We start from the raw sequence: 21,102 nt of genomic DNA, 5'->3' as shown, positions 1-21,102 counted from the left end.
TTACCAAACACTCGCAACTCCAAATAATAATTATTGTAATTTGACTAACGCAATTTTAATGAAAAAGTTGTTTACAACATTCATCCAATTATATAAAATAAAATAAAATGTAGATTGTGTTTGTTGATGAAAGAAATTTTAAATTTCAGAAGCTTAAGCAAAAAATCAACTTTTTATAAAAATGGTTTACAGATTATTTAGTTGTATGCAAATGTTTTAATTTCAACGTTATTGTGCTTTTCTGTTAAGTGATGATTATTGATGATTGTTGATTATTTTATTTTTGTCGACCTCTTTAGTAAATATTTTGGATTTGTGCATTGAACCCGGCGCATCCACCAAAGTTGAAAATTATGTTTTTGTATTATTTACACAAACAATATTTTAATATCAATTTGTAAAACATGTGTGGGCAGTTGTTCTCGCAATTTCTATCCAAATGTGAAAATGGCAAAATGTGATTTACATTTTTTAAACAAATTCAAATTACTTTTGACATGATTCGTACAGTTCCAGGCATGGAATTTTAGACGATTTGTTATTCGACTGACATAAAAGTGTAAAACTGGCCTTATGTGCAGCCAACCTTTCTTTCAATTTTTGTAAATTTTATCCTGACATTGAACTTTATTGAACTTATAAAAAAACGTACTGCTGGCATATTTCTATCGGAAAATCAACGACAAAAATAAATTTCAACTAAAACTTTCAAATTTTAATTTCAAACGACAATCATAATGACAATAAAGCGTGGCTTATATTGACATTTTTTTAAATTGAGAAAAAAATTTGATGTCCAAAAGTCTGTGTCCGTGTCCGTAAATGTATCAAAGAAAATTTGTAATGACTTAAGTATGTTGAAATCACAAGTAGTATATTTTCAAAAAAATAGGTATAGGTACGAGTACATACACACACCGGCAAATTTAAGTAACCGGGAAAAATACGTTTTTTTAAATTTATTTAACATTTTCAAGCAGATTGCATCGAATGGAAGTAAAGTTGAAGTGTAAAAAATCACTAAGGCTCGGATTATATGCACGAAAAAATCGTACAATATGCGTATATGTATATATGCACGTATTTTCACAAAAATATGCACAAAATATTAAGAAATATGCTCCAATATATGCCAAATATGCATCGGTATGCAAAATTTTGAACAATAAAAAGCCAAACGTATTTATTTTTTGAAAAAACTAATTATAAAGTTCTACAAAAATGTGATGTTTTATCAAAAATAAAATTTTTCGAAATTTTTGTTATTTTGTTTTTGAGTTTTACAAAATTATTTTTTTTTAAATGGGAACCCACCGAAAAAACATTTTTTTCATGAAGGTTATGATCTAAGGGGTTACAACTATCTACTTTGTATTAAATATTTTTTTTACATATATCGTAATTTAGACAGCAAAAATCGAATAACTCAAACAAAACAAAATTTTGTTCTTAAAATAAGATCATTTTTTATATTACTTTAATTTATGTTAATTATTATTTTTTTGGAAACAAATGATTAAAAAAACCCGCTTGGTTCAATACAATTTAAAAAGGAAACACTCAACAAGGTACTAATTTTTTGAGTTTGGCTTACGAATTACTGGTTGTTTTCTCTTTAAAATATTTTGTAATCGGATCATTTCTCATAAACTGTCCAATTTTTAACTTGAACTGAAATTTTTAATCGGAAATTAGTGATTTGAAGAAAATATGCAATATTTCCTAAAATATGCACCAAGTTGCCAAAATATGCAAAATATGCATTTTTTATTTGGCTTATTTTAATTAAAAAACATTAGATATGCATAGAAAACTTACAATTTTGTTGATATACCTCTTAATAACAAATATGCATTTTGCATATAATCCGAGCCTTACTAATCACAATATCTATTTGTATTTAGTTGACAAGTAGAATAATGCTGAGACTGAAATTATCGTTTTATTCATCAATTTACTTTAATTTGAATTTTAAGGAATGAATAGTGAATATATTCGTAAAAATCGATCCATTATTAGGCCGTAAGAATAAAGTTAAGTAAATGCTTCTACTTGTAATAGTAAAAGATAGACGTAATTTAATTTTATAAGAAAGAGACAAAACTACAGCAAAAGCTTTTGCTACACTTTATTCATACTACCCATTACGTATGACATTTTACTACATTTTAGTTATTCCAAAATTTATTTTACTTAAACTACCCGACAATGTAAAAAGTGAATGTAGATACAAACTTGAGCAGTTAAAACTAAACAAAGTGTTTAATAAGTTGTTCATAAATAAATTATGCCAGTTCTAATCTCATTTTCAGCGTGGATAATCTGATCTACATGGCCAGCCAAATAGCTTCCGGAATGAAGTATCTCGAAAGCAAACATGTAGTTCACAAAGATCTGGCTGCTAGGTATGTTTTATTTAATACGACTTCCATAACTTGCTAACTTTGATACTGTTAACTTAAGGAACTGCCTCGTTGGTAGAAGATTTGTAGTTAAAATAGCAGACGTAGCGATGTGTAAACCCCAATATAAGAAAGATTATGCCGAAATTGGCGGTCGGCCACCTGCTCCCATTCGTTGGTTACCCTGGGAGAGCATTCTTCTCGTAAGTATCCCATTAATTTAATAAAAATATTTTTTAGTTTCACTGTTCCAGGATCGATATTCATGCTCAAGCAGTGTTTGGGCGTTCGCTGTCACTTTATGGGAAATTCTCACTTTTGCATGCGAACGACCTTTTAGTAATTTGTCCAATGAGAAAGTCATACAAAACGCTGAACACATGTATTACGGAGGCGAGCTACAGGTTAAAGAAGCATAAAAAATATTCAAATAAATAACAAATACTAATTTCAGGTCTTGTTAAGCAAGCCTCCCATCTGCTCAACAGAAATATACGAAGTTATGTGTCAATGCTGGAAGAGGGACGACACTGAAAGACCCACATTTAAGGAGATTTGTTTGTTCTTGAAACATCACAATAAAGATTACACTCCCAACGACTGATATAAAAGCGCAGATGATATTTTGAAAGCGGATAAGTAGGTACGCAGGGTGATCAAAATATAATTTCGATTTATCCAAACAGTGTTAACAAAATCTATAAATAAAAAAAACAACGAAAAAAAAGCAAGAATATAAAATCTTGAAACATTTTCTGTATAAAATAATACATATGATAACAGCAAACCAGCCCATAGTTAACTTGAACTACAAATATTATAAACACTGTATATCTAAAAATATGTATCGCTGAAATAATTACGCTATAATGTGCTTTTAGAACTGAAGCAGGGTTTGATTTGTTAAACAATTGTCGTGATATTACATATATTCTAAAACTATTTTCTGAAGCAATAAATGAAATATTATTTAACTAATTTAAATAAATCACAAGTTACAAATAAAGCTATACTTAGAACTGTAAAACATTTTTTTATACTTAATTTGACGGCGACCCGTAGACAAGACTATGAACAAACCTTTGGCAGAAAAGTAACACAATGAGTTATTCTAAGTTAGATATAAAATTTAGATTTGATTCGAGGTGTGTCGATACTGTCGATGTAAGTAAGTAGTTTTGATCACCCTGTATTAAAATATAATTAGTAAATTGCTGCACATTCTATAAAATTATGTAAATATCTATAGTGACTCTAATACAATAAATTATAAATTTAAAACGATATTGAGTTAAATTGCAATATTTATCTCGCCACATTATGCTAAATTGTATGGGTTCATAAATACAATAATTAATGAATTCACAATGAATTAGATCAAGCATTTGATTAATTTTAGCAACATTGTTAGAATCGGACACATTTATAAATTAATGTATAATAATTAAAAAAGCTGGGAATATTCTACTCGTCCCGATTGTTTGAATATAACTATTGTCCTACATGCTATTAATAAAAACATATTATCTGTGATGGTTATTGAGGACTTGACCTAAAATTTGAGACAGCCCACAATTTTACTAATTAATAAATAACCCACTTAATTTAGCATACTGTAACGCCAAGTGCTTCCATTATTTCTTAGAAAATGTTGAAATAATAAATATAAACAGGTTTTCTTATTGAACTATACATAGTTGCAAATAATTTGGCACAAATAAATTTATAAATGAGATCCAATTACAAAATTTCCAAGATTGGCAATTTATTTTACAATATTTTTTCCATCTATCACACTGTATAATTCAAGACTGATACACAGAAATTCACGAAATCTTTAATTACTATCTTCAATTTCTCAAAAGTTGCATCATACCTTGCAACAAACTTTTTTCGTCAAAATGCTTATTGTTATTTTCTCGGAAAAATTTCATTTCGACGACAATCAGATAAATTCAGTATTGGAATGATAAATATAAATAAAACACAGAAGTTATAATAATAAATAATGTATTTGATGTTGTATTGATTTGATAGATAAATCTTTTGTACCAGTTAAAATAATTTTATACAAAAAAATGGACCAAAACACAAAAAAATATATTGTAGATACTTAAATAAATAATACGCAACAACAAATTAAATATTGAGCAAATAGAACGTAACATAAAATACATATGTGTTTATAAAACATGTTTTGAAGTAATCCAAAGTACCTACTACACAACTGAATTGTTTTTAGAATTAAGTTTGTAAAAAATATTGCTCGAAAGTATCTAATACTTAATATGTTAGTACGGAACTAATGCAATATAAACTCAACAAATTTCACATAATTTACTTTCTTTACCAGTTACTCAGCTCAGGTCAAGGCCTTACATAGGTGGCCTTGGATTCGCTGCTCACTGTCTCATTAACTACTAATTTTAAAAAATTAGATGCTTTTGAGCTGATTCTTTAGCAGATCAATGCACAGAATAATAGGCTAAATACAATCGCTTAAAATTTCAAATGTTCAAAAACTTGTAAATATATGAACTGTATTATTTACAACTTTAAAAAATAAACTTATGTTCAACAGTTTTGTTGTTTCATTTTAAGTAATTTAATGTTCACTATGTACAACATTTTTACACTCGCTTCTTATATTCTTATCAGTCTTTTGCAAAAGGAAACAATTTACATCGTGACATTTGGTACATCGATAAAAATTAATTTTTTTAGACATGACAATAAATAAACACAAAATTTACAAAACGAACTCTTACTTTAATTATTATCGGGTGATTCACAAAATGACTGCACTAGAGCTTCGTACTCGGGTAATTGGGATTCGTACATTTCTATCATTTCGGTGATTTCTTCAGGTGTTGGATTTTTCTGAGGAGACTGTAAAGGGGGCGACTTTTTACACTGTTTGTAAAAATGCATTAGCTCGCCCATGGGGCCCCTATTTGCAAACGGTGCACTCTGAAAAAAATCAAATATTATAACATATTTTCACAAAAAAAATTAACCAAAATATAGAAAGCTAGACACAGTTTATAAATTATTTTAATCGCATTCTATTTTCGTGTTAATTATGCAAATATTTTCATATCAATATTAATAATCCTCTAAATTAATTAAAATTGAATTTAATGAGCGGTCATTTGACATGATACTTGTTTAAAAATACGTAAAAAATCCAAGATGTCAAAACGACTGATGAACTCAAAATTACTTCAAGTACAAGATAAGGGTATCAGTGTTATTATATTTTTTTAAATTGCCACCTTCATTTTTAAGCGACCTCAAAACCCATAAACAACTATTTTTACTTTCAACAACTAAAGATAGAAAGATTGGTTAAATTTGCATATTTCGAACCAATCGTAGTGAAAGTTATTTTTAAACACTTCAACAAGATGATAAGATAAATTAAGCCCAATAAACATAACAATATAACTGAGATACACATCTTTAAATAACAAACAACTACATAATCTTTTAAACAAATTATCTAATAAGATAAAGACTTGTGGCGCCGAATATTTTTATCGATTTATTTTGAGAATATATTATGGAAATTTTTCCATTATTCAACAAGCAATAACAAAAAATAGCTTTATCTCTGTATCTCCAAACAAGGCAAGGTGAATATTTTAATATTACAATAATTATCGTTGTCATGATTAAATAATAATAGTTCGAAGGCTCCCTAAAATTTGTGAAAACTTTAACAATAATACAACTTTTTTGCAATTAATTATTTGTTGGTTTTCTTGCTTCGATGACCATGGGAAGTGAGTGTACCAAAAATTATTTGATTGCCAAATTCACAGATATACCGCAAATTCAATTTTAAAGTCCATAATACAGAAAAAATGCCAAGGTCACTATTTTCCTGTTATACAACTTCAGGAAGCGATTTTTGCAAACGTTGACCTCAGGATGTGTATAGCAAAATGTTTGGAGAAAGTGTGAAATATAATATCGTAAACAAACACGACAATTTTATTATAGCTCATCTCAAATTAACTTTCCGTATTACGTTCCCTCCTTTCAAATCTATTAAGAGGGAAAATGTCACTCTACCAATTAACTATTTCTATTTATTCAGGTGGGCTTAATGGCTTTCCAAAACCGTTGCCAGAGAAAGTCTATAGTACAAGGATATCATTTTGAGTCACAATCATTTTATTGCTCATTATTATCCAATCTAACTTAGTCACATGTTTATCACTGTATTTTATTAACACGAGACCAAGTTATCAGATGTAATGCCATAAAACAAATCTAAGAAAACATCCCATGGTACAAAAACATCCTCAGAGAAAAATAAAACACTAGGTCGTTTCCACTAACCGGTATTGGGTCAATATTGATACATTAACCTTTTCAAAGGCCAAATAAATAGAAAATTACGTCAAACCAAAGATAATTGAAGCAAAGATCGAAATTACGGCATTAGAAGTATCCTTCATCAAAGGTTGCGTATTTTTCCTATTTTAATCTACGACTTTTTTTTCAACTTACCAACTCCTGCATCCAATATTCCTCATCCACTGATTTTAAATTACTAAGAATTGATAGTTTAGATGAATTTAATGATGTCAGTTTTGTTACTGATTTCGTGGGTGAATTTGAAATTTCTTTTTTACTGTTGTTAACATCTTCTTCTATAAGTCTTGAGTTTTCTTCTATCACTTCGTTTTCAGCATTTTCTGAATTTTTGGTAGGACGTGGTTTATATTTTCCCATTGCCAGTAATCGTGTTACACCGGGAAGTTGAGGTTCCACAGTTTTCTTAGGTTTGGGATCCGCGAACGGACCAGGACGCATCGGTTTTGTCAAGTCATTGATATCATCGCTGAAACAAAAATAAAAAACAAATCAATTAACTGTTAAACCGCTGGAAAACTCTTTCCGGTATTATGATCGCATCTTACTGCATTTTCTACATATTTGAGATACGTTGTTCCAAGTTCATTCCACGCTTTATTTTCAATTATTATTCATAAACAACGTTACAACATACTTGTTATTATCAAATCAATAACAGTGATTAATAATAAAAGATCACGATGTATTTTCAATGAAACCGATAAGAGTCTTTGTTTTTAGCCAATTTCCATCCGCATTTTGATTAATTGAGGTCGAATATAATCAACAGACAATAAACAAATTCAAAAAATAATATTAATTTTACGACCCTTTAAAAATCATAAGTGACGGCTAAATAATAAAATATATATGATAATCACTTTCACCATAAATCAAAATAAAAACAAAACAGTGACTTGCACAAACGCCCCATTTCATATTATGCAAATAGCAGTAAATCAAATTGTTTAATCAAAAAAATCCTCTGACGCAAGTCTTTCAATTAAACTAAACGCCATGAACTGAAGCCAATAGTTATTTTTAAAATTACATAACAAATAAATTATTACAATGTTACTGCTCCCAGTCACCCAACACAACCTGATAAAATTATCAGGCAATTAAAATTTCCACGACTGCAAAAATAAAATGTCCTTTAAAAGCTTTGAATTATATAAGCAATTTTAAATTAACCGCAATATTGTCAACTTTGTCTTTGGAAAGATTTTTATGCATTTCTATAAGATACAAGTTTCACAAATAATCTTAAAATAACTGTTCCACATAACATTTAAAAATTTTTAAATATTCAAAACATTTCACTTTAAGCCCAATAAATAATTTATTTCGAGTTTTATTTGTAATTAAGTTTTTGACTACAAGGTTAATGTCGGAAGTACTTGAAATGCTAATAATACCGTAAATTCAATAATTGTATTTTATGTTTCTGCATAATTTTATTTTTACTTATAAACGCACAAAATTATGAAGCAGTCAAGAATTTGACGAAAATTCTACCTAAATCCGTCTCCAAAAAAAGACGCAACAACTTAAAATTCCATCAAATTTATTATACAAGGTGAACAAGACTGACTGATTAAGTTGTCAACTGCAACCGGAATTTGTTGTGTTTAAAAAAAAAATTGAGGTAACCAAATTCATGCTTGTGTTAATTTGAATGCAATTTGCAGTGTCAAATGATGCTTGCCAGGCTCAAGATGTCAACAACTGGAAATGGTATCATTTAAAAACCAAATTCAGTATTGCTAATTCGGTCATTTCTGATCACTTTGTATAAAATTCAGGATTTTATTAACAAAAAGAACTTCACAGTAAACAAATGGAATTTTTTGTGTTCTGAAGATATCATGACTTAATAATGTTACGTTCGTAGTAAACAAATTCTTTTTAATGAATTCATCAATTCTTTTAGTAATCGTATTAATTTACGTCAATAACACATGTTTTTCACAAGTTCGATATTAATATTTCAACTAAAAATGCATCACGTCGAATAATTAAATTTTACTATATAAAATTATGGGTTTTTCTCTGCGAACAGACAATTTTAATTTCATTAATTAATGTTTTGCTTAAATATTGTGAACTTTGAAACTTCCTAAAAACAATGAGAATATACATGTTGTTCTCAAAATTATAAGTATTCACATCAACAATTGCTCAATAAACGTAGATTTTTCTAACGAAACTGGGTGAAATGTATAATTTAACATTATATAATGTTTATCGTAACTCAATCCAATAATTAACATCAAAAACAACTGCACAAACAAACTGAAGTAAATAAACAATAGCAAACCTCTTATTTAACTAATTACGTAACGATAAACATAACAGAAAAAATACAAAAAAGTTTTTAAAATAATTTATGCTTGGGTGGTTAGATTTAATTATACCTACAATGAAAAAAATGACAGTCTAAACTTACCCATTCCTGTGCCTCCTGGTGTTGGAATTACTATTAAAGTGGTCACTCTTGACCATGATTGAATTTTTTCCAGTCTGAGTAGGTGAAATGGTCATTTTTGTTCTGTATGCGACAGAAAACTGTAATGTACCAATGGGTGTACAAATTTGTCCTATCCTTGTTTGTTTATAATCTTCTCCAAGACTATGTAGTACGGGCTGACCCAAATAAATGCGGTAACACATAACATAAGAATCAGCACTTTGCCTGCGAGACAGTTTATAAGCAGGCGTCACTCGTGTAACTGATATTAATGATTTTAACAAGAGCCCCATTCTGTTATAGACAGAAGGGATGTTTTTAAGTGTAGGATCACACTGTTCAGGTAATAAACTAAGGCACCAGGATTCCAACGTCATTTGATCCCCTTCTGACGTCCGCAGCGAGATTTCGACGCAGAGGGGAAAACACGGCGAGATTATATCTCCATTTAGGGCTTTTTTCGTCTCGGCTATGACCTCTGGGTGGTCATTGATGTGCAAGTTGAACTGAAAAAGATCTATTAGTGTTGGTTTGGGGTTAGGTTACGGACAGTTACCCAATCCGTGCCCTGGGTGTTGGGTTTGCACTGGGTGGTGATCCTATCCGCGACCCTCGACTGTATGATGACTTGAGCGGACTTCAAGGCAAAAAATTTGGTGTACTTATGCAGATCTTTCGTTTCCTGAGCGCTGAGTTTCATCGTGACGACTAACACATTTCCCCACACATGGACAACGCATGAATTAGAACCACAAAAAACACATTGCACTGACGGGCCCGCAGCCCCGCGACCTAGCCAATGAATGGGACACCTACTCTTCTGGAATTACGCGGACGTGTGATAACGAACGTGCACGTATCCGAGAATACCACGAGTCCAGGGCGTTGGAAGGCCGAGCTCCAAATGGGGCGACGAGTGGGGCGACTGGGTAAAGGGCAAGACTGTGTCTTCTTCGGCAATTATAGACGTCTAACCTTGACAAGCACAACACCAAAATACGGTTACAAAGCAAAAACTACAAGAATTTAAAAAGTCACTTGGCAACAACCCGGACAGTGGCGCCGATACGTCACTTTCGAAGCGGCAAAAATGCGAACTGGTGGCGCCGTTGTGACGAAGTTATCGGCTTTCAGCGCCATTTTGTTTACTAATCTTGCTGACATAAGCGTCAGCTCGTGAATATTTGTCGATTTTTCTATCGAAAGTTTCTCAAGATACATCATATTCTCGTAAAAATTACTATTAGAGCGGGTATCGGTGAAGAATTTTTTTTATTTCGAGGTAAGTTGCCAAATTAACTAAATAAATGATAAATTAGAAACGCTAAGGAGCTTTCCAATGTCGACCATTTTGCGTGCCGCCAAAAACTTTCGATTTCCGATTCTTTATTTTTGCAAGAATTCGTGTATTTTGCGGAAGATCCTTATCATGGAAATAAAGGTCAGTTAGGCTACATTTTCGTCACCGTCGGTTTTCCGCTCTCGGCTTTGTAAGACTATTGATGTCTTTACAAGTACACGTAGTATTTTATTGCGAATTGTGAAGATTGGTGGTCGAATTGAAAGTCAAATATATTGTCCTTATGACAAAATAAGTCATAGTTTGTGTTCCCTTTAAAACGTAATTCCTTGTAACATAAATAACATGCGTAACAAAAGCATGATTCATCCGTAGGCCTGAACATCTTACTTGGATGGATATGCAACTTTCAGTACAAAAGCAGTGGCGGCGAAATAACAACTATTTTGTTTTTTTTTCTGGATCTATTACGTAATTTTAAAATTTTAAAGTGTCAATATCGATTTTTCTACAGAAAAAGATCAACAAAAAAGATTTTTGAAAAACCCGATAATTGTTTTTCGTAATCCCATACTGTTATTTGAATTTAACGGACCTTAAATGACAAATGAAAAGGTATTTTTAACGGCCTGCGTCCGTTAAAGATTATAACGGCCGTCAGACATTAAAACTGCTTTCATGATGTTGCAATTTATTCTATGAAATCACGGAAATTACGAAATTTAAAGCTTAGCTCCTCTCTGAGTCATGAATGGGATGACGAAAAGTCTTGAACGACACACGGCCGATACCAAATAACAGATTCCATTCTTTTTAAAAAAAAATCATGTTTTTTGGTACATATCGGTCTTCTAACGTTAATAATTGTTTTTGTATAAAACGTACGATGTTTTATTTATCTTTTTTTTCAAAAATTTTTACTTTTGTTTTTATTAACCAATCTCTATAAAGTGTAATAAGCGTTGATGTAACTTTCCCAAATAAGTGTTTATTCCTATAAATAATGAGCAAGTATAGTTGCGGAATTAAATTTTTGGACAGTATTGTCCTTTTCATCATGTATACTCTAAAACAACCTTTACATTAATAACCTCATTTTCTACTCTTGTCATTTTGACTTATTTACTTTCAAAAATAGTGATTTGTGGCATAATGACGGGCAGACAGACAAATTGTCTAACAATTTTAACAACAAAAAACAAAGTTTAATTGTCAAATGTCAGTCATGATGACAGTAAAGGCTAGTTTACAGTGAACTTTTTAAAGTGACAGAAAAATACTGCCCGAAATTTTAATTCCGCAACTGTACATATTTGCAAATCAAATATAATTAGGACGATTTTTTTTTTGAGTTTTTAATTACAGAACTCTTTAATTTACTACTAAAATACAAATAACACTGTGTAATCAGTTTTTGATCTGTGAGGATTGGTGGGTTTCTGCACAAAATGCTCAATTCAGTTTTGCGTCTTCTGGAAGTATCAATACGACAGGAACCAAAGACGTACAATATGCGAATTACCTACATTGTAGTAAAAAAAAAAATTTCTTTTTTCTACAATAAAAAAATGTATAAACGTTAGACAGACTTGGTAAATAAAATTTAGCTATGACAAATTGGGATTATTTTAATAATTTCTTTGTCAACAATACGCTAATCGTCTATACAGTGTGTGGTGTGATACTTTTCTGCAGTCGTCGCCTTCCGGGTCTACAACACATGGAAAATGGATGAAACCATAGTTAAGCGCTAAAAAAATCCTACTATTGACGTAATTGATGATGTTTTTCATTTAATTTAAATAACAATGCGAGACCTAATACATTTACTTGCATTGTTTTTATCATCGTCATCATCATCATAATGGAAGGAAGTTTGAGGACACAGTTTTTAGGAGCGCTATATTTACATATGATTTACGAGTATTAAAAAGAAATTGTTAGTAATAATGTTGTAATTTATATTATTCGGAACATAAGAATTTTTGAAGAATTTATGTGGATGTGGAGTTATATGGATAACCGAAAGCAAAGGATTTAGAAGCCTTAAGTCAATTTCGACTGCCCCTAATAAGAATAAGAAAATTATGTGCAAAAAGGGAAAACTAGTGATTTGCTGCTACAATAAGTTGATCATGAACATAACGACTTTTAGATTATAGTAAACAATAAATGCGACCTATAATTCTGAATAACTAAAATAATGAAGAATTGATTGGTCAGAAACAGTAATATTTATTTTAAATTTTCGAAAATTGTTTCCGAATTTTTGAGAACTTAAATTTTTCGTAAATTGTATTTTTAAATAACGTTTAACGTAGTTGTGCTATTTTCCATATAATAAGAATTATACCTAGACTTGAAAAACAATAGAAATCACTAACTTCATTAAGTGGGTGATTATAAATCTTTTTTGGAGTGTTTTAAAAATACATGTAAGTATGTTTTTTTAAGAAGTTTCACGATTAATTTTACAACTATCCACACTATCTACACTTATACATACGCGGTTAATGCACAGACCTTGTAATGACTTTATTTATGCTTGGTTATATAATTCCTATTTTTTTCGAGAGAAGCGATTTAAAAACAATTAATTAAGATCAAAATTGTTTTAAATGATTGTAATCCGGCGAAAAAATCAATCAGTTTTTAACACTGACAAAATTTAAAACATGCGTTCGTATTAATCCCTACATCAATCAACCGTAGCATAGTGATTTCACATTTGTAAATTAGAAACGACTTTTACTATTTTTTTGGTATTCTTTGACGTACAGCTAAGTTGCAGAAGTGGTTTGCAGCATGTTACAAACTTACCAAAGGAAAAACATCATTATAGTTATCACTTTTTACATATAGGGTGTCAGAACTAGCGCCCCATAGAAAAATTTTGATATTTTTTTATGTCATACTGATTTTTTATATTTTTTTTTATTATTATTTAGTAAAGGTCCAAAAATTTTGCCAATAAAAGCCACAAATAACATTAAACAGTTACAATTTAGGATACAGCTTCCTTATTTTCTCTTCTAATAACTTGTAGCAAAAAAACTTGAAAAAATATTTTTCCAACAGAAATAAATGAAGTCAAAGTGCAAAATTTAAACTCTCATAACTTCGAATTTTTTATGTTTAGATTTTTTTTTAACATTTTTCCGTGTTCCTGCTATCTTTCTTTACATGCCATTTTTCTCTGGGGCGTGAGTTTTGGCGCATTCTGTATCTTCTATTTGCATCAATTGGGGCGATTCAACTGTTGTAATTATTAGTTTTGATAAACATATCTGTAAAAATTTATAAACAAATCTTTTTGATACTACTGTACCTTTCACGAGAATGACTTTAAGCAATGTCGAATTATTGATTTTCAAATGAACATCGAAGCGTTCAAATATTATTATGTATTGCAAATAGTAGATTATGTCATTAAGAATAAAAGTGAGTTTTTTTATGCTAAGCCCAGAGCTTAAAGTCCGAGGCCGGCACCTGGGCGAAGATCTATTTCAGATGATGTATACTAAATATTGTATCTTTAATCGGATCACAATAAAGCGGACATTTGGACTCTGTTTATTTTTTAAGGTTAAACGACCATCTTGCTATTTTCGATTTTGACATCTGCCATACATGCACATGAGCAACGCTTAAACATTCTTGCGTGGATAAACCGCTACCTAACACACTCTTACAGTAAATGACTATTTCATAGCACTTTTAGCCACATTTTAAACAGGTTTCTTATTTTCTTTGACATTAACGAATTTGACCTTCTTAGATACAGATTGAGAAGCATTTTATCTTAGTTTTCCCATGCATCGTTTTTACTTGCATATTATTTTTTGTTTGGAAAAATGATTTGACGAGAGAGTGCTTTTGAAAAATCTTACTGCTATTTACAATTATATAACATTATTATTATATTGTTTTCTTGTACCTATTCTTAATAAAATAATAAAAATCAACTGGAAAAGGTTTTTTTATTTTTCCTGTTCTTTTTTCTTTAATGTTAATCTACCTAATAACAAAGTAGAAAAACGTTTGAATTTTACTTTTTTTGTAGTTGGTACTGACCACTCTGAACATTCGCAATTGCAAATCTTGAAATATGCAGCAAGTTACGCGGCGCGTTAGTACAAGAAACATGTTATAAAAAAATTGTCACATTGTCTGCGATACTATCATATTTTTGTAGTTCTAGGTTAAGATGAGTGTCATTATACGTCTACAAAACTTACCGTGGTCTGCTAATGCTCTCGACATACGTCAATTCTTTCACGGATTAAGCATTCCTGAGGGAGGCGTTCACATCGTTGGTGGAGAACAAGGCGACGCGTTCATCGCTTTCAGGTATATCACGAGGGGTTTTTGATTCTGCGTCAAAAGCGAAAAATACATAAGGTTTGGAGGTCAAAAAGCTGTTCCTTTTCACGAGTTTCTTGGTTTCTCCACTCTAAAATAACGACACAGTTGTTTGTTTGGCTTTTGTTAATTTGGCCTTGTGATATTAAAGCAGGGTTGGCTTTTATACAGAAGTCGATACACTCTGCTTATAATGAATTTTAATCTAAACGAATCAAAACATTGGGTGAGGGAATGGGTTACAAGCTACATTCTTGTAGATTTTTAGAACGTTTATTTTATTACAAGCTCAAGCTTCAAAAATACAAAAATACAAAAATTTTACATTAAGAAATACGAAATGTGATACATATCTGCAGTGCTTTAATCTCGTTTCTTTTAGCTTTTATTATAGGGTAATTCTCTCTTAATCAGACTGCATTTGCAATACAATCAATAATTTTGGTAAGTACGTTAATGTCATCAGGAACAGCAACAATGTTTAGTTATTTCTTGTAGTAGGTATTGAATCATCTTTGAATTATTTTTTAATTCTTATTATGGGCTATTTTTTACATTATTTCGTAAAAAATTATATTGAACTATTGTAGCGTCAGTTAAATACTTTTTTATTATTCCTGCATCATAATCCTAAATTAAAGCAAGCTGCAGCGTGCGTAATTTGGCTTTTATAGCACGCTGAATTTTAAAGTTGTCTAGGTAACAAGAAATAGTGAAATGTCTGAACCAATTACAACGTGAAAAAATGTGTTTAACAACGTAAACTAGTAACCGTCTCTACGAAAACGATTCACAAACAACGTTAAAAGCCTTAAACCCGTCGCGCGTGTTTTAAAGGCTTGCTTATAAACTAGTATTACAATATACTATTTCTCTAATCATTGTTATTGACACGAATAAATTTGAAATTGCATATAACATGCCATATTATAGCTCACTACTAAAAACGCCATTAATAGTCTATATATACTTGAACAAAAGTAGGTAAATATATTACTATCTCTTTAAATTATTAAAAAAAACAATAATAAGTAACTTGTTTATGGCGCGTAGTTGTAATTATTATTGTGGCAATTCGGTGAGAATGTTACGTCATACTATGTATTTTTTCACTACTTGCTTCAGAAGACATCATTGTTATGCTTGAGAAATTGATTTTCTTTACGTTACCCTTTAAATGAATGGTTTTCTCTGAGGGTTCAAAAGTCAATCAGTGTAAGCCACAAAATGGTTTATTTCAGAAGACACGGTATTGTAAAATGCTTCAGTTGACAATCCACGTAGGTAAGCCACGTATTTTTGAATCATCTGATATTGACCTAACATTAAGGTGTTACTTTTTGGACCACACTCCAATCAGATCTATCACGAAAGAACTATTTACTTGGTTTTCATAGGTATTTTAAATTCATTCAATTTTTTTTTACATTATGATTGAGAAAATGTTAAACAAATGATGTGATACTAGAGAAAAAAATTATGTGTGAACTACAGGAGAGAACAATTTTCTCGGCACGCTTTCATTATTACTTTCGATGTTTCGAGTCTCGAGTATAATTCAGTTTCGCTATAAAAATTGTTTTCTCTCCCTTGGTATGTAATTACTATTTTTATTGTTCAGCTTATTGAAATAAAAATACTTTAAGAACTATTAAATGGATCTATCTGAGTGGCAAAGTATGAAATTTTTACTCGAACCACTGCGAAGCTACAACTGCACCGATGATTTCGCAGATTTTCAAATAGATAAACTTTTTTTGTAACAATTTTTCTAATTTAGTTAGACATCTAATATTGAGTTTAATGCTATAGTGTGGATATAATTTTCTACTAGATAAAATTGTTTTTCAACACCTACAGAACGTGTCGTTTCAGTATAAAAAATTATTTATTTCGTATACTTACTATGGTTTAAACGAGACATAAATAAATACATTTACAAAAACTACAGAATAGAGATCGGTGTAATGTATTTATTAAAATACAGTGTGGTATTGTAAGGACTCTTTATTTCGAGCTCAATACTGGCGCTTTATGCAAATCAAATTTCTGAAGGTGTTTCTGCGAATTTTCGACTACAAGTAGTAGTACAAAGGAGTGTCTGCTTTCTTCGACAGCGACAAGGAGCGATCCTCACCATTGGCAGTTTGATGTAATAATAATAACCAATACCTTTTTGTGCTTTGTGAAATAAAAAGGTGCCTATTTTTTTATTGCAACAAATCTCTAAGCATATCTCCTGTTATCCGTCTCTAAAATAGATTGTAAAATTACCGTTAACGGTGTTTTTGAACGCCGCCTAAACTCTTTATGAGTTACACTTTAACACCCTATTGTAAATTCTTCAATGAAGCAGGTGTCGGTTCTTGGAAGCAAGCTTTGTCAAACAGGTAAATCGGCAGCAAAAAGCCACAAGTAGGTTTACACAAAAATACAATTGACTGAAATTAATTTATGGGGAATCGGCGCTCGCTAAAAACCTTTACCTACTTCACTCGAGAAAGCAAAGTTTTCTAAAATTCTGTAAAATGGAACTGGACCAGATGCACTCGTAGTTAGTATTTCAATAGTTCGCCGAGGTTTCAGACACAACTCGGTCTTTTTTCAAGGCTTCTATTTTCCACCTGCAAGCGCATGGTAAACAATGGATTCGATTTAATTCAAAAGTGGAATTTATTTGTAGTTTCGATAATACTATTTAGTTGCATCCTCTTTTTTTATATTAAATCTTCTGGAACCTGCAGTCAACTGATTTTGTTTCTGCTACACATTCCACAGTATCGAACATGGAATACATATCTTTTGGTGTTCTGGGATGAAAAGCTCTCTTCACTACCAAGTTTACATTTTTTAGCTTTTCGTTAAGGTGCAATTACGTTGTTGATTTAATAACTTTTTACTTTTCCTGCTTTGATACTCGTAATTAAAAATGTTCTTGACATAATGGAATGGCTAATAATGCAGTATAGAAGTTGGGAAGAAGTTTCGTCTTCGTTGGTTACAACTAATAACTAAGTGTGTAACGATACGTTTACAAGGTTTCTGTTAGTTCAATAAATATGCGCTTTTCTAAATAGAGTAATTAGTGTTTCGTTGAGTCATGAGCTTCTGAATTTGAACGTCTTTTACTTCACTAAGCTACAATGTCGCTTTTTTTTAAAATACTTTCAAACAAAAGTTGTTTTTATAATCATTTAAACCCAAAATATTTCAGCTAATAGCATCGATAACACAATTTACGAAAATGGCGTAAAGGTACCTACTTTTACTCTCAACATTATTACTAAAACATTATTTTTACATTATAAAAATCTGCTAAGTGTTTCAATTATTTATATCTTCGCAAACTTAAGGTTGGAAGCAAAATCTTTTTCTGCACTTTCTTTATAAAAATATACTTAAAATCTCCTAAGCGGAAATGATCAAAAAAGGATTACTTTATTTACATTCTTGATTTAAAAAAAATAACTATAAACACAGATTTTGTAGATAAAAATTTGTTTATCCAAAAGTTTAACTCAAGAAACTACTTTATTGGAACTCCTGGATAACCTGGAAGAACCTACAGCTGTGAACCATAAGGTAGTTACAAACTATTCTGCAAATGCCAATCGAAGGTATCTAATAAACAACGACACTCTATAAGCTTATCAACAAGATATTTATTGCACCAAATGGACCTTATATCTACCCGCAGTGCTACAAGGGTGAGTTTCTGGATTTCCTATTTCAAACAGTATGGGAACACATAAGCATCACGTACACACTTTTTCCTTATTTACTTATTTTGTTTCGTTGCCTTTCCTTATGGCTATTTGAAAATTTTGAAAAATATCAAATAAAACTTTTGTGGGTCGACCCCCGTAAAACCAAATTATTTTATCAGAAAAAGATTAAGAAATAAATGTACTTAAAAAGCAAGAGGCTAAAGAAGTAATAATTTTTTATAATATTGTAATGGATAATTATTTTATATTCGTTTTTAAAGCGTGGCAAAAAATTGGTTTTACGTCGAATGACTATAATGCTTGCATTCACAATAGTCATACGGTTTATAGAATGGAATCTCCACCACTGTTTTACTTAATCAGTAGCAAAAATTTTACAACACGAAAATACAAAAAAATTTAAATAATGGTCCATCACACAGATTTTAACCACGATACACACCAAAACTTGATTCTAGTAGAAAACATGTTGGGCAATAGAAAGGAAAATAGATATTTTACTTGACATATTTAAATACTTTTACAATTTTTTGTGTAGTGGACCTGGTCGACATTAGACACGTTTACCCTATGAAAGTTGTTAGGGTTTGAGATCATACAGTCATATGTGACTAATCTTGCCAACATTGTACGCTAATATTAATGATAAATCATGGGTAATATAATAATTGTCGTCTGCATCGTGGAAAATACAGTAATTATCAGTTGTGTATTTAATTTGATTTGGAGACAGTCTTTTTTCTTAGCTCTTACAAGGACAACAAATAAAAATAAACTTGTGGTTTGAAAACGGACTTTTGTTTTAAACAAAAAAAATCAAAAGTTTATACCTATAGTTTTTACTTACACAACAATTTTATCCCAAGTGCACACGAAATACCTGAATATTTTACGATTGCACGTAGTGCACAAGTGAAAAATTCAGATTTGTATTTTGGGTACACGAAGCATATAGGGAAAGACTATTGCTCGAAGAAAATTCAACATTTTACTCCTCGTTGTCATTTTGTTATTGGTACTGTAACTTGCTATTGAAATAAACGTAGTATCCGGCCGTTTTATAAAAAATTGTTAGCTAGGTGATGCATGGATTTGTGCCACTGCAGGATACTCGATGATACTCTTACCTAGTTGTCCTCTACCTTGTTGCCTGTAGGAAAACAACTTTCGTCATTAGGGTTCTTCGGTGATAGAATAGCAACTGGTCTAGAAGCACAGCTTATTATGATGGCGATTCTATCAAAATTTCGAACTTACTCGTACAATCGGATATTTTGTATAATCTTCACACTTGAAGACTACTCGTAAGTACGGATAGTCCAATCACACTCACAATAGAACTATAAAAATAGCGATGGATGACTGGACAATACAATTCCTATAAAATGGTACTTTTAACAGAAACTTGAAATATTCTCTTTTACGTTAAAAAAACGTTAAGATAGAAACGAAAGGTTGGGGTAGTTTCTGTAAATTCTATGGAATTAACGAAATGTATGTAAAAACTTGAAGAATAGGATTATAAAATATCCTTTGATCGCATCTATTAAAGAACACATTTTTAAGATAGGAGATTTTGTTGTATATTTTTAGATAAATGTGAAAAAAAAATATTTTTTTTATAATGTAATTTGGCCTGTTAATAAATGCCAGTTTTTTGAAGTTGTCTTTAGTCACAATTCACAATTTCATAATTGTCGGGCATTTTCCAAATTTCTATAATTTTTTTCCATATTTTTCCATTGCGTTTTTAACACTATGACACTACCACCGCCTCCTTAATCAAATGTATCAATATCCCGTCTGGGGATTTCGTAAAAAATGCATTGGAGCAGTGATTCCGATTTTTTCTTAGTTACGGGGGTTACTAAGGAAAAACTGAATGATTTTGAATTATTAAGGAAAAATAACGCAATTAATAAAAGCTGGGAAGGAAGGATACAACAAAACTAGATACGCCAGGGAGAATTGATATTATGAGGTTGAACCGTTGAATCCACAGTTGAACCCTTTAAGCTAAAAAACTGGATATGTCAAAAAATTTCCCCAGATTAAAGCGCCAACGGGAATCAGTTGAACTCAAAAAATGCCTAGGCGAGAAAAGCATTATTTCTATCGAGACGGCGACGGACACTACACTGGCAAGACCACCAAACACGACATTTTTTTATAGTTTTCTAACCTTTTAGGGAATAATCTTTTTCACACTATCTAAATCTCTGAAAAATTTTACAATATTGTTTTTAACAATTTGCTTCTTTTTGCACTCAAATGTAGTTACTATACCCACTGAAAATCGAAATTCGAACAAAAAAATTTTTTTCACAAATAAATAAAAATAATAAAATTATACAGGGTGTTCCGTTTTTATTGTTACAAATTTAAACAGGTGATAGTATATTCAATTCTAAGACAAAAGTTTCCTATAAACATGTATCGAAAAATGCTTGGTAAGGGAGCTACACCCTCCCGAAG

The 21,102-nt window shown here is 30.8% G+C and overlaps 3 protein-coding genes across 4 annotated transcripts in view; 2 read left to right on the top strand and 1 right to left on the bottom strand.

Moving 5' to 3' along the window:
• Positions 1-4,977, top strand: part of LOC123014542 (discoidin domain-containing receptor 2-like) — a 60,081-nt gene extending 55,104 nt beyond the window's left edge. For both annotated transcript variants that reach the window (XM_044413709.1, XM_044413710.1), the window contains exons 14-17: positions 2,313-2,405; positions 2,464-2,605; positions 2,657-2,806; positions 2,857-4,977. In XM_044413709.1, the coding sequence (XP_044269644.1) occupies positions 2,313-2,405; positions 2,464-2,605; positions 2,657-2,806; positions 2,857-3,006 (535 nt within the window). In that variant the 3' untranslated portion in view covers positions 3,007-4,977. The remainder of the gene's footprint in view (positions 1-2,312; positions 2,406-2,463; positions 2,606-2,656; positions 2,807-2,856) is intronic.
• A 173-nt stretch (positions 4,978-5,150) lies between these two features.
• Positions 5,151-10,304, bottom strand: LOC123014543 (autophagy-related protein 13 homolog). Its single transcript, XM_044413712.1, has 4 exons — positions 9,794-10,304; positions 9,217-9,743; positions 6,921-7,254; positions 5,151-5,372 (listed from the first exon to the last, which is right to left on the bottom strand). Exons 1-4 carry the CDS (start codon positions 9,935-9,937, stop codon positions 5,172-5,174), a joined length of 1,206 nt encoding a protein of 401 aa, XP_044269647.1. The 5' UTR covers positions 9,938-10,304; the 3' UTR covers positions 5,151-5,171.
• A 76-nt stretch (positions 10,305-10,380) lies between these two features.
• LOC123014248 (epithelial splicing regulatory protein 2) overlaps positions 10,381-21,102 on the top strand; it is a 19,925-nt gene continuing 9,203 nt past the window's right edge. Inside the window, exons 1-2 of the mRNA XM_044413267.1 lie at positions 10,381-10,519; positions 14,733-14,887. Coding sequence (XP_044269202.1) covers positions 14,745-14,887 — 143 coding nt within the window. The 5' untranslated portion in view covers positions 10,381-10,519; positions 14,733-14,744. The remainder of the gene's footprint in view (positions 10,520-14,732; positions 14,888-21,102) is intronic.

The sequence above is a fragment of the Tribolium madens genome, unplaced genomic scaffold (genome assembly GCF_015345945.1).
Source record: "Tribolium madens isolate multiple individuals breed KSU strain unplaced genomic scaffold, Tmad_KSU_1.1 Scaffold_97;HRSCAF=244;Tcas5.2_LG3a, whole genome shotgun sequence".
Classification (NCBI taxonomy): domain Eukaryota; kingdom Metazoa; phylum Arthropoda; class Insecta; order Coleoptera; family Tenebrionidae; genus Tribolium; species Tribolium madens.
The sequence above is the reverse complement of the archived record's forward strand: the minus strand, read 5'-3'. Positions and strand labels throughout refer to the sequence as shown.

What these genes read in the sequence shown, in the direction of transcription:
- LOC123014543 (XM_044413712.1), bottom strand. Translation starts at nt 9,937, where the DNA reads ATGAAACTCAGCGCTCAGGAAACGAAAGATCTGCATAAGTACACCAAA. An exon ending in ACCAGGAGGCACAGGAATGG is followed by an intron (nt 7,255 to 9,216) that starts GTAAGTTTAGAC and finishes TTTTTGTTTCAG; the next exon opens with CGATGATATCAATGACTTGA. An exon ending in AATATTGGATGCAGGAGTTG is followed by an intron (nt 5,373 to 6,920) that starts GTAAGTTGAAAA and finishes GATTTTTTTCAG; the next exon opens with AGTGCACCGTTTGCAAATAG.